Consider the following 11,869-nt stretch of genomic DNA (forward strand, 5'->3'; position numbering starts at 1 on the left):
AAATTTTAAAAATATGTGTATCTTTGTGTTAAGAATAAAACACTTAAGCTTATTCACTTAGGTGAAACACATCAAACCTCAAAGGTGCCAGATAAGTGAAACAGTCAAAATGTTTAAAAACAGAATTTAAAAATCCACATGTTCTGAGAAAAAAATAATTATTATTATGCAGTCATAACAGTTATCTTCAAGAATTCTGCACATCCAAAATATAAAAAGAAATGTGTGAAATAAAACCCTATCAATCATTGAAATTTATTACAGTAACAGAAAAAATAAAAATATGATCATTTTGATAGATACAGAAAAATTATATGATAAAATCCAACACCCCTTCCTAATAAAAATTCTTAGTCAACTACAGATGGAAGGGGTTATCTTTAATTTGATAAAGAGTATCCAAAAAACTTTCCACAAAAACAGTTAATGGTGAATTATTCAAAGTTACTGGGAATGAGACAAATATGCCTACTACCACTACTCCTACTCCTTTCAACATTTTACTGGAGGTCCTAGTTAATGTAATGAGGAAACAGAAATAAAAGGCAAAATTACAAATGGCAAGGAAGAATTAAAGCTGTTGTAACTGATATGATTTATGTACCTAGAAGATACAAATGAATCTATTCACAAACTGTCAGAATACATGAACTTGTTAGCAAGGTTCCTGGATATAGGGTCAACATACAAAAACTAACTATACAGTAGTTTGTATATCAGCCACAACGAACTGAAAATGAAATTAGAAGATGGCCCTATTTGCATGGTGTGTAGGAAAGATACTCAAGAGCAAGAATTGAGCAGTGGTATTCAGCAATGTACAGGAGGAAAGAGACAATAACCATATAATCCAATTAGCAGACTTTGCCAAAGCCTATTCAAAACTGAACCCTTTCTTGCCCTGATCTGTGTGGCTCAGTGGATTCAGCACTGGCCTGAGAACCAAAGGGTTGCTCATTCGATTCCAGGTCAGGGCACATGCCTGGGTTGAGGGTTCAGTCCCCAGTAGAGGTGCATGCCAGAGGCAGCTGTTTGATGTTTCTCTCCCCTTCTTTTCCCCCTCCTTCCCCTCTCTCTAAAAATAAATAAATAAAATCTTAATAAAATGTAAAACTGACCCCTTCTTTTGCTCTGAACATATACCCACAATGACCAAGGGTAAAGTTCTGGGACAATTCCTTCTTGGGAAATTGGGAGCTTTGTCTCTTAAAAGGACTGATGAAATTATTTGAGTGGAGGACATCCATTCCTTGTTTGCCTGACGGCTCATACGGGCTAGAATTAGACTCAATTAACCCCCTTTTTTAGGAAGGGCCCGTTGGCCACCTGTCAGGGACAGCTTCAGGCAAGAGGGCTGGTGGGCACCAGTGGTGCCTGCTTCTGCGGCTGTACCTTCAAAGGCCTATTGATGGAAGAGGTGCTCCACCCCTGAGCAGATAAGGAGGGACCACAGCTTGTTAGAACAACTTCAGCCCACTTTTCCACCGGACTTGCCTGGCAAGGTAAGAAACTGTAACCCCAACTTTATCCCTTTCTGTCATTTCTTCCCAACTTTTTCCAAGGCGTTAGGAATAAAGCCTGTTTGTGTTCTCTGTGGGGAAAGACTTACTGGTTTGTGGGAGGCATGGGGGTGAGGGGAGACAGGCTCTGTTTCTGGCCTCTAGGATGAGCAAGTTTAATTTAGTTCTCAGTAACACCCTGTACACGAAGCTACCTCCTATTGATAGTTCAGCATTACAGAAAACTTGACATGGGCAAACGGATACCATGAATTACTACAGATATCTTATCACTAGAAAACTACATTGATCACTGAAAATTAGTAAGTCTGCATACTAGTTCATCAGTTAGGCTCTGATGAACTTATCTGGGTGCACTAACAAAATTTAACATCTGGACAGGCAGAGCTGAGGACCGGATCCTGGAATGAGGTAGCATACCAAGACACCAATGACGTGTGGGAGATCCTATCTGGGCAGCCAACGGGGCTTCCACTCTGACATTCCTATCTCCTACAACTAAAGCTGTGTTTTGGAAGCCACTTTGTATAGAAGTACAACTCATTACAATTTTGAGGAGTATAGTTTAGAAGTAATTAATAACCAACTGAGAGAACCAATTTAAAAAACAGTTCTAAAAAGGCTCCCAAACAAATATTGATGCCAATTTGAAACACTTTTCCACAAAAATAACCCATAAAACTAACCTTCACTACATGCAATTAACTCAACAAATATTAACCGAGCACCTATTATATACTGTGCACCACGCTCTGAATAAACCAGGAAATCCACAACAGAATGCCGCCGCAACGAAAAACTGTGTCCACTAAATCATCGGGTACTCTTACCATTTAATTCAGGTAGCAAGTGATCTTAACATACCTTCACTGGCGTCTTTGTCCCGGGATTTGGTGGAGTCAATTCCTGACGACGATGGAACTTCCGAGTCACTTGGATTTTCTTCCGCTGATAGCTTTCCTTTTTCCTGAAGATTCTGTGATTGGAAATTAATGAATGATTCCAAAAACTAATACAGATTTCGCGCTCTCCAACAGAAAATAGAGCATTTGCCTCACTTTCTACTTACATCCAGCTTGAACTCTCCACACATATGTTATGTAGAATCTAAATCTGAATATTGTCAAAGTATTACAGAGTGCTTAGGTCTCTTCCTTCAGTCTGAATCAGTCATTTATTTTTTAAAAATAATAAAAATAGAGCTTGACAATAATTAATCTACACATTGCATCCTAGCATTTTAAATGAAAATAGAGCACTATTAGTTGAATTGGGAAAGAATCTACCAACTAATTTCAGAGGGTGCAATTTCATTTTCCCTCAGACTTCAAGTGAGAACATATAGAAAATTCAGGTATTTCTTCGTAAGTTTGAAAAATACGTATGAGTGAAGACTGTTACCAGACAAGAAAATTCAAGATTTTTTTGTGTAAGATTATATCACACCAGAAGGGGAACATTAAAAAAAGATTATATCACACCATTGGGAGGCTCCTCAAATATTGAAGGAGCTCAAATGCCTCAGTTTAAAAAAAGAGAAACTGAGACGTAAAGAACAGGTGAGCTGACCAATCAAAGTCACAAAAAGACTTAGGGTTAGGGCAAAGCTAGGACTAGAACCAGATACTCTGAGTCCAAACTCTACTCCCCACTCCCCCACTTAACCTACCAGCGTTAAGCTACCCATATGAAAGAATTAGTAAATTTGGCAAGAGACAAAAGAGAAGAGGCTACAACCAAGACAAAAGCTTTTTGAAATGTTTTTAAGATCTTGGCACAGGGATAAGACGTGAGAACCGGAGGTCCAGCGAGAAGGGAAAGAAGCTCCGGGGTGTTTAAGGCCCGCCCCACGACAAAGAATGGGGTCACCGGGGACCCCACACTTCTCTAAGCATATTAGGGCAACAAGACAGTGAGAAGCATTCGAGCCCAGCATCTCCTCACTTTCTTCTCGCGGGTTTTTCTCTCTTCTCTCCGCCTTTCGAACTCCTCAAAGGAGATCTTCCCCTCTAGGTAGTCGATGAGCTCGGGGCTGAAACCCGACATGGCTGCGCTATTCAGCCCCAGGAACCCTGGGAGAGAACCGAAAAAACAACTCCCAGACCCAACCAGGGGCCGGAGCGCCGAAGCAAAGACCCAGCGTCCAACCGGCAAAGGAGCCCGGTCGGTGCCGCAGCCGCCGCGCTCGGGTTCCACGGGAGCGATTGCCCGACCTCCTTCCGGGTGCTGCAGCCCGGGCCCTTCCGGCGGAGCCTTCCCGCGCCCCGCCCCCTCCTGCTGCGGGGCTCGGGGCTGCTGCTTACTATTAGGGATTGGGGGCGGGCAGCGCCTTAAAGACACTTTTCTTAATCTAGATTATGTCCCTCAATCCTTCGTTAAGACTTTCGCTCCCAATTTATTTCCTTTTCTGAATGTTTGTTTAATTAATTTGATATTTGCTATAGTGATTTTTTTAATTGAACCATTTGCTCTCTGCCACGGGCAAGTTCCACTTTCCAATTTCCGCCTGCCAGGGAGGCTAAAATCCTCCTCCATTTTTTTACAATCTAAATCTCATCTCCTCCATTCAATGGCACCATCACTTTTCCATTCTCCACAAATCCCCAAACACACCCGTTCCTCAGGCTCCTTCTCAACCTGTAAATTAGTTAATCTGGACTTTAGTTCTACCTCTAAATCCCACCCAAGTTTTCTTCTTTTCTTAACAGTCAAATGCTTGATATGATTAGCGTACACCGTTACTTTCTACAGCTCACTTACTGCCCTATGCACCCTGCACACATACCTCAAAATAACTCTTAAAAATGGTCGCTGTTATTCCTAATGTCCGAAATCCCATATCTAATTGGTAGTCGAGCCAGGATTTGAAGCCTGGTCTATCTGACTCCAAATGCCAGGCTTGGAATTAATATGATTAACTGCTGCCCCCCTCGATGGAACTATTCTTCACCTCCTACACACTCCTTTGGGTTATATTTTTACCTTGTATTATAACTTTTTCTGCTCTTTTACTCTAGAGACACCACTGGCTGTGAACATCTTGAGAACAGCACTACCCGATGCATCTTTGTGAACGCTCCTCTATAGTTTAGTAATCTGTGCTTAAAACACAGTTTAAGGATTAAACAGTTTATGGCTTAAGTTGGACGGACTTGAACGTTTGCCTTAGGAATGGGCAAGGGAGCTGAGGTACGGAAAATGCATTTCAGTGTGGACCTGAGGTTCTAGACAAGTTACAAGGAGCCTAGCACTTGCCCACTGGTGCTTCTTCATGACAATCCAGATGAGAATAAGCAACAGGATGGCAAAGGAGTGGCCAGGAACTGCAAGAGGGCGATGGCCAGGTGAGAAAAAATATCTCACAGCTAAAACTCATCCCCTTTCTCACGGTGAAGAATCCTCAGGGCGCTAGCAGGGTGTAGAATATGGCGAGCTAGGAGGGTAGGCTGGATTAAGGTAATCCACAGAAATCACTCACAGGGAAATTCTCTCCTGTATTTCCCCCGGCAGTCGGGAAACTGCACCTAAGGGAAGGTCAAAAGTTTCTTGTACTAACTGTCCTAGAAGAAAACAAGGGAATCAAAGGAGGAAAGATGATCGACTGATAAGGAGAATGCTCTCCTAAAACCAGGCTGGCTTAGACTAGCTGGTTTGTCGTTGACGGCCTGGAATATGGGGATAACAATTGTGAAAATACAGATTCGTGTTGTAGAGGATAGGGAGCAGGGAGAAAGAGGTGCAAGGATAGTTTTTCTGCTATAAAACACCTTTGTGACACGAGAGTTCTTTTACAGGTCAGAATGTAGCAATGTAACTTGAAATTGTAATCTTTCCATTTTCCTGTTCTGTACTTCCCTGTAAGCGATTTGTCCCCTGGTGAGTCAGAGGGTATCTCCATTAACTTGAAATGAAGGGGGATTGTTACGGCAGTAATGAAAATAGCAAGAAGACACTTTTTAGACTTTCAGACTCATTTTTGGGAATCAAATGGGATGCCTGAAGAAAGCAAACCATGGAATTTGCGCCATGACAATAGAATTAAGTGTACAAAGAAGGAAATGACTCCATTCTTTGTACTTGTCAGAATGGGGTTTGGCCTTTCTTGGGGAGATGGTATTTCCATGGTTCTTTCACTTTTCTGTAAAAGCTCGTAACAGCTTTCATTCTGGGCTTTTTTTTTTTTTTTTTTTTTTTTTAGAGCAAACATCCTTGGAAGATAAAGATATTGACTCCCTCTGGGGCAGAAGGCAAATTTGTTTTCCCACCAGTATAATAAAGATAATGTTTCTCTCTGGGGCAAAGGTTGAACTTGTTTGCTAGTAGTCCCCTTATAAGAGTGGGGGTTTCCTAAGTTTGGGGTTTCTCAGCTGTGGCACAAACCCACTTGTGTAGAGCACACACCCGGACCCACCTCCATGGCCCCATGATATGTGGGGGATGAGGAGAAGCAAGGTGAACATAAAACTCACGCTGCCTGCCACACCTGGGTAATCACATCCACTGCTTCAGACCCGGGAGGCTCAGGTGTTTGCCAAGATCTGTGAAACTGTAGAAGGGTAGCATGTAGCTTCCAAGTAAGGCAAAACCTCACACCCTTAGTGGTCTTGCCCTCCCTAGTCTGGGACAGGGGACAATAGGCCCTGTCCTGGGGCTGGGGAGTAGGGTGCTCATCAAAGAGGAACAGAGTCAGTGTTGAGAGACTGTCAGAGACCTATATAGGGAAGTACCCGTGGACCCCTGGAAAGCCTAGGTCACCTGCAGAACATTTATTTCCATTGGAGGAAACACTACATTTCTGCTGTCTTCCTAGCAATGGTTCTTATCCAAGAACAAAATCGCTTCCCCAGTGGACTTTTAGAAATATGTGTAGGGAGGTTCGGGCTGTCAAAATAATAGGGCAGTGGTGGGGAAACTACTAACAGAGCGTCTGGGGACCAAGTGTACTAAATGGCCACACACAGCGAAGACTTGACCTTCCCCGACTGCCAAACAGCATTGCCTTTAAGAAACTAGCCAGTGTGGAGAGCAATCCTACCATCAATAGCTACCTGCCAATCGTGAGGAATTTTCCAGAAGGAGGCATGCCCCTGCCCCGAGACCTTGCAAACACATAGCTAAAACTTCCATGGGGATGCCCTTTCTTTCAAAGGCCCTGAACTGGTAAGTGTTCCCTTTGTGGAGGTCTTAGCGCCCAGAGCAGGGGCAGTGAGGGGAAAGAGAAAACTAGTCACTGGTACTGGAGTGGAACTGGAGAAGGTGAAACACCCCCTACCATGCCACCACTTATCTGAATAGACTATTTTTATGAGGAATAGCTCATCAATAATTACTTATGTATTTTAAGTGGTAAGAAAATATTATTGACATTAATGAGAATCAGCTTCTGTTACTGTGTGAATAATAGCAGAACAGCACACACTTATTTCAATTCGACATATAACAAATTCAAGTATTTATTGAACACTCAGTACAGGACAGGCATTGTGCTAGGTGCAGGAGAAATAACAATGGCTTACAAAGACCTCGCAACCCCCCAGGGAAAACAGACTCGTGTGCAACTAGTTCCAACAGAACATATTAAACCAGACACAGAATCTATTCCTGCATAAATGTGTTACTCGTGATCTTCAGTATCAATGATAAACACACACACCAAAAAAAGCTGCAGAAAATTAACCTGGAATGTACAGACTAGTGTTATTAGGACACCGATGTTTGCTTCTAGTACCATGTTCCTTTTGCAGGAACCACAGGGAAAAGGATGCAGCTCTCCATAACGATACAAGAAAGGTAGTTATTCCAAATGAGAATATGAGAAACAGAAAAGTTCGGCCCAAGCAGGAGGGGTGGAGGAGGGCGGTTGCCACCCGCACCAGTTCCTACCCTCCCTTCTTGAGGAGTCCTGTGCAGGAGAGCCAGAGCCGAGGTGTTGCCAGGATATTCAGTGTAGCACAATGTCCACCTCTGGACACAGTGGCAGAGAACATCTCCCAGGGACCCCCACAACTTCGCGAATCCCATGTCTCTTTGATTTCTATTTCAACATAATTGTGGATAGTTATCATTTACCTTCTTAGGTATGAAAGACCGGGACGTCTTTCAACGGCATATGCCGAAAGTGTGAGTGCATCTTCTCTCCAGGAAAAAGACAAAATTTAAACCCAAATCCCTAGTATGTATAGTAAACTAAAGTAAAATTGAACAACATTGCTTCCAAATGAAAGTATTGACTGATAAAAAATAATACACACATATAAAGGAAATGTAATTTCTCTTGACTTTATGATGTTTTTGTAACTCTTGCAAATACATGCAGTGCTCTAAATTGATACTTACAGCTACAGAGTGGAAAAAACACCAAAAATGCATATAAGTTGCATGTGTCCCCAAGTCAAGCTATTTACATGTAAATATGGAATGAAATCATTACAAATTGACAAACGTGGAGGGAGAGGGGAGTTTAGCGGTGACCATGATTGATTGATTTCTTCTAATGAGAGGCTTCATCTGTAATTTAAAAACGGCCAGACACCTGAAAGGAGAAAACGGGGTTCTAGTGAAATAGAAACTGGAGACTACATAATTAAGAGAAGGACTCGAAGACCGACATGTTTCAGCGAAAACTCTTTGTTTTCATTCTCTAATAGAGATCTTAGGCAAGGAGAGCTTATCATTATAAAATTATCCAGAAGATATTTATACATATTTAATTGTTACCTCACTCCACACTCCCGTGAAAGTATGCATTTGATACATTCTCTGACACTGTGAGACCAGTACCTGCAATTTATAGGTGAAGAAGCGAAGGCTTCACCAGCAACTTGCCTGCAATACTCTCTTGCACTCAAGTAGGTACTATGGTCCTTAGGCCTAGGGATTAAGTATGAAAAATAGTTAAGGCTTCATTAACATCTGTTGATTTTATTTTATTTGCTCATGTAGGAGAGTTTTCAAGTGCATATACCACCTGGCAAGTTGCATGTTCTCTTTAGAATAACATTATTTTTTTCACTTTTTAAAGTATATTTTTCCCGTTACTATTTACCTCCCTTATACCCACCTCCCCCCTGTAGTCACCACACTGTTGTACACATCTGTGACTCCTTTTTCCTCTATTGCTCCACCTGCTAACCCCCATCACTACTTTTTTTAATTACTTTAAAAGAACTGATAATCAAAATCCTTTCACATGTACAATACAGTGCAATGATGGAATTCCTCCTCACAATGTCGTTCCGACCCTTGTGGAAGAACAGGAATGGATTTCATCATGATTCAGTTCCCTTTATTATTCTGAACAAAAAGCTAATAGACTAGAATTGTAATGTATGTTCTTGGAATGTACCATACTGTACTTTTAAAAAATGACAGGTACTTATTTTGTAGGAATGCTAAAGTAATATGAACGATAGAATTCAAATCTTAAACATAAATAAATTTCTAGCTTTTTTCCTATGAGAAAAATCCATCTTTAATATTTTCCTTTTTTTTCTCTAGGTGAAGCAGTTCAAGCTCAAATATATGCTTATTATTTCTTCTAAAAAGAACCATTCTTTTAACTTTACTTTCTATTTAATCCAAGTGCACAATTTGACGTATTTCTTTATATACAATTTTCCACACAACTTATATGACATGGTCTGAAAAAAAGGATATCGGTAAAAGTGTGGTGTTCTATTAAATGTAATAATCCTATTAAGAACGATAATTCTATTTTACCATATCTCTTCCCAGAAAACTATGCCTAAAAAGTCATAACTGTCATTTCTTTTTCAAAAAAAATTACTTATCTTTAGAGAGGGGGGAAGGGAGGGACAAGAAGAGGAAGAGAAACATTGATGTGAGAGAGAAACATTAATTGGTGCCTCTGGTATGGGCCCCAGTGGGGGACCAAACCTGCAGCCCAGGCATGTGTCCTGACTGGGAATTGAATGGGCAACCTTTTGCTTTGGGGGATGATGCCCAACCAACTGAGTCACACAGGTCAGGGCATAACTATCATTTCTTTTTAAAACCAGACATGAAATGCCTGAACCAAATACAAATATTACCAGTGATGAGTTTCTTCTAAAGAAAGCACTTATTTCTACGAGGAAATAAAATTATTTCCCAAAGAATACTTTCAAAATCTCTTTATGACTGAGTTACACGTTGGGGAGTAAAGGGACACTTTGTACCTGCTCTCAGAAGAAACATTCAGCCTTCGAGGTAGTTGGGAAAGGAGTTTTTCTGCTCTTCGAAATCGGCAAGTGCAGAGGCAATGAGGTCAGGTTGCAAAGACAGAGGTCTGGCTTTTTCCTTCAGGGATAAAGGACTTGGAAACCTTTCAAGATCAAGACCTCTTCCCTTAAGATATGCCTGAAGGGTTCTGAAAAACTAAAGAGAGAAAGAAAATGTTCAATTGCCATATATAAGTTAAATACCCAAAATACTCAAAAATGAATATTTTTCCCCTTGAATTTAGGGTTTATCTAACAGGCAGGAAGTGGAAAATCCAGAAGGAGAAGTACAATTTTGGCTACTTCCTTCCCTCCCCCTCCCCTCTTCTCCACCCTGTCTACCTTCTGACACTTCAGCCCCACGCAAGATAATTCCCGTTCTCGGTGGAATCGACAGAGGGATACCCATTATTTCACAGCACTACCCAGAGGGCTCGTTGTGCACCATCTCTGAACACCAGCGTCAGAGAGCAAGTTGAACTCCACAGTGACCAGAGCTTGGCGCCTCCTCTCTGACTGAACATAAGACCCCAGTCACCACCGTCTTCTGAAATAGTTTTTGTTCAGACATGGTCTTTTCAGCTTTCCTTTAGGAAATGAACAAATATATAGCAGCCGTGCAAGGGGCTCTTTGATTGTTTTAATCGTATATCGTTATATTTCACATCAACTTATATAAAAGATCATTTACAAATATAAATTTGTTTCTCTGTCCAGAGACAAATGTAAATTGGCTAGAGGAACCATAGGATGCCAGCTACCAGGCGAGCAAAACTCTGGTCTGGTCCCGCTGGGGCATCTTCTCGGCCCTTGGGAGCCGTCTCTGCGCGGCGCTCGGGCAGATGCAGTGCGCGGGGCCCCGCGAGGCGTCGATTACACCCGCAGCCCAGCGTGTCCCAGTGCAGGTTCTCACCAGCTCTCGGTTCCTGGGGTTGTTGAGCGGCTTCCACTGCTCTTTGTCTCTCAGTGGGTCTCCATGGAGAGGCCCGAGTAGCACCAGGGCCACACACAGCAGCGCTAACGCTTTGGGCATGGTGGAACGAAGCTGAGCCAAAGGATGAGAGCAGTGACAATAGTCACAGCTGAGAGAGGAGAGGGAAAGGGAGAAAGAGGAGGGAGAGGAGAGAGAGGAGGGAAACGTAGAATAGAAAAGAGGAAACATTCTTAAAGGGAAATAAGGAAGAAGAAATAGTATCTTGGTTCACCTGGATTTTGCAGCCTTGTTTTTTTCCAGATTCATTTGCAAATAAGACCTCCAAAATCCAGTTAACTAGCTTAAAAGGAGCCCATGATAATGAGAACCTCATACAATAAGCAAAGTAATTATGAATACAGCCTACCAAGTCTGAGTATACCTTGAAAACACACTGTGTTATCTCCAAAGAAAGTACAATTCTTAAACAAACAAAAAATCACCCAAAACCAATCTTAAATTGCTCAATAAGAGTTAAGACAGCAGTCTCAACATGATATTGTAATAACTGTGAATGGTGCCGGGTGGGTACTTCAATTATCAGGGGACCACTTTGTAAATTATATAATTGTCTAACCCCTATGCTGTATGCCTGAAGCTAATATAAAGTAATACCAAATGTTGAAAAAAGACAGCAGTCTCAAAAAAAAAGAAGAGAAGAAAAAGAAACACCCCAAACTGGGAAATGCACTTCACGCACACGCCTGAGACAGACACACGCCACACCAGCATAAGTCAAGGTCCTCTCCCACCCCAAGGTGTGAAATGGAAACAAAACACATAGGAAGAGCTAACAAAGCTTACCAGGAGTTGGGCTGGGGCTGGCCCTGCTTGGTCACCCTCCCTGCAGTCCACAGGGGGGTGCATGGCTCCTTATAAGCAGTGGATTAGCTGCAGGTGGAGTCACTGACGTGAGCAAGGGGAGTTCAAAAATAATGATTCTGTTTTCAGCCACGGCACAAATACCCTTCAGAATCACATCTTCAAACTTGTTCAGTGATGAACAATTTGTCTTATAAATATAGCCACCAGTGACCATCTTATGTGGATTTTATAAAATACATAAGGCACTTTCAAGCAGTGAAGTGGCTTTCTCCTTTCTCGCTCTTAAGAGAAGGTGTATTATATATGGCAGCTGGGAATATAATGATGATGAT

General features: G+C 41.9%; 2 protein-coding genes across 2 annotated transcripts in view; both read right to left on the reverse strand.

Annotated features, from left to right (window-relative positions):
- The window catches only part of GTF3C3 (general transcription factor IIIC subunit 3), a 32,674-nt gene extending 29,029 nt beyond the window's left edge, over window positions 1-3,645 (reverse strand). Inside the window, exons 1-2 of the mRNA XM_024564133.4 lie at window positions 3,465-3,645; window positions 2,385-2,496 (exon numbers count right to left, since the gene is read on the reverse strand). Coding sequence (XP_024419901.1) covers window positions 2,385-2,496; window positions 3,465-3,566 — 214 coding nt within the window. The 5' untranslated portion in view covers window positions 3,567-3,645. The remainder of the gene's footprint in view (window positions 1-2,384; window positions 2,497-3,464) is intronic.
- Window positions 3,646-9,716: 6,071 nt separating this feature from the next.
- C2H2orf66 (chromosome 2 C2orf66 homolog) lies at window positions 9,717-11,538 on the reverse strand. Its single transcript, XM_045198015.1, has 3 exons — window positions 11,517-11,538; window positions 10,653-10,784; window positions 9,717-9,896 (listed from the first exon to the last, which is right to left on the reverse strand). The coding sequence occupies exons 2-3, from the start codon at window positions 10,770-10,772 to the stop codon at window positions 9,717-9,719; spliced, it is 300 nt and encodes a 99-aa protein (XP_045053950.1). The 5' UTR covers window positions 10,773-10,784; window positions 11,517-11,538.
- Between the last annotated feature and the right edge of the window lie 331 nt (window positions 11,539-11,869).

The sequence above is a fragment of the Desmodus rotundus genome, chromosome 2 (assembly GCF_022682495.2).
Source record: "Desmodus rotundus isolate HL8 chromosome 2, HLdesRot8A.1, whole genome shotgun sequence".
In the NCBI taxonomy this organism is placed as follows: domain Eukaryota; kingdom Metazoa; phylum Chordata; class Mammalia; order Chiroptera; family Phyllostomidae; genus Desmodus; species Desmodus rotundus.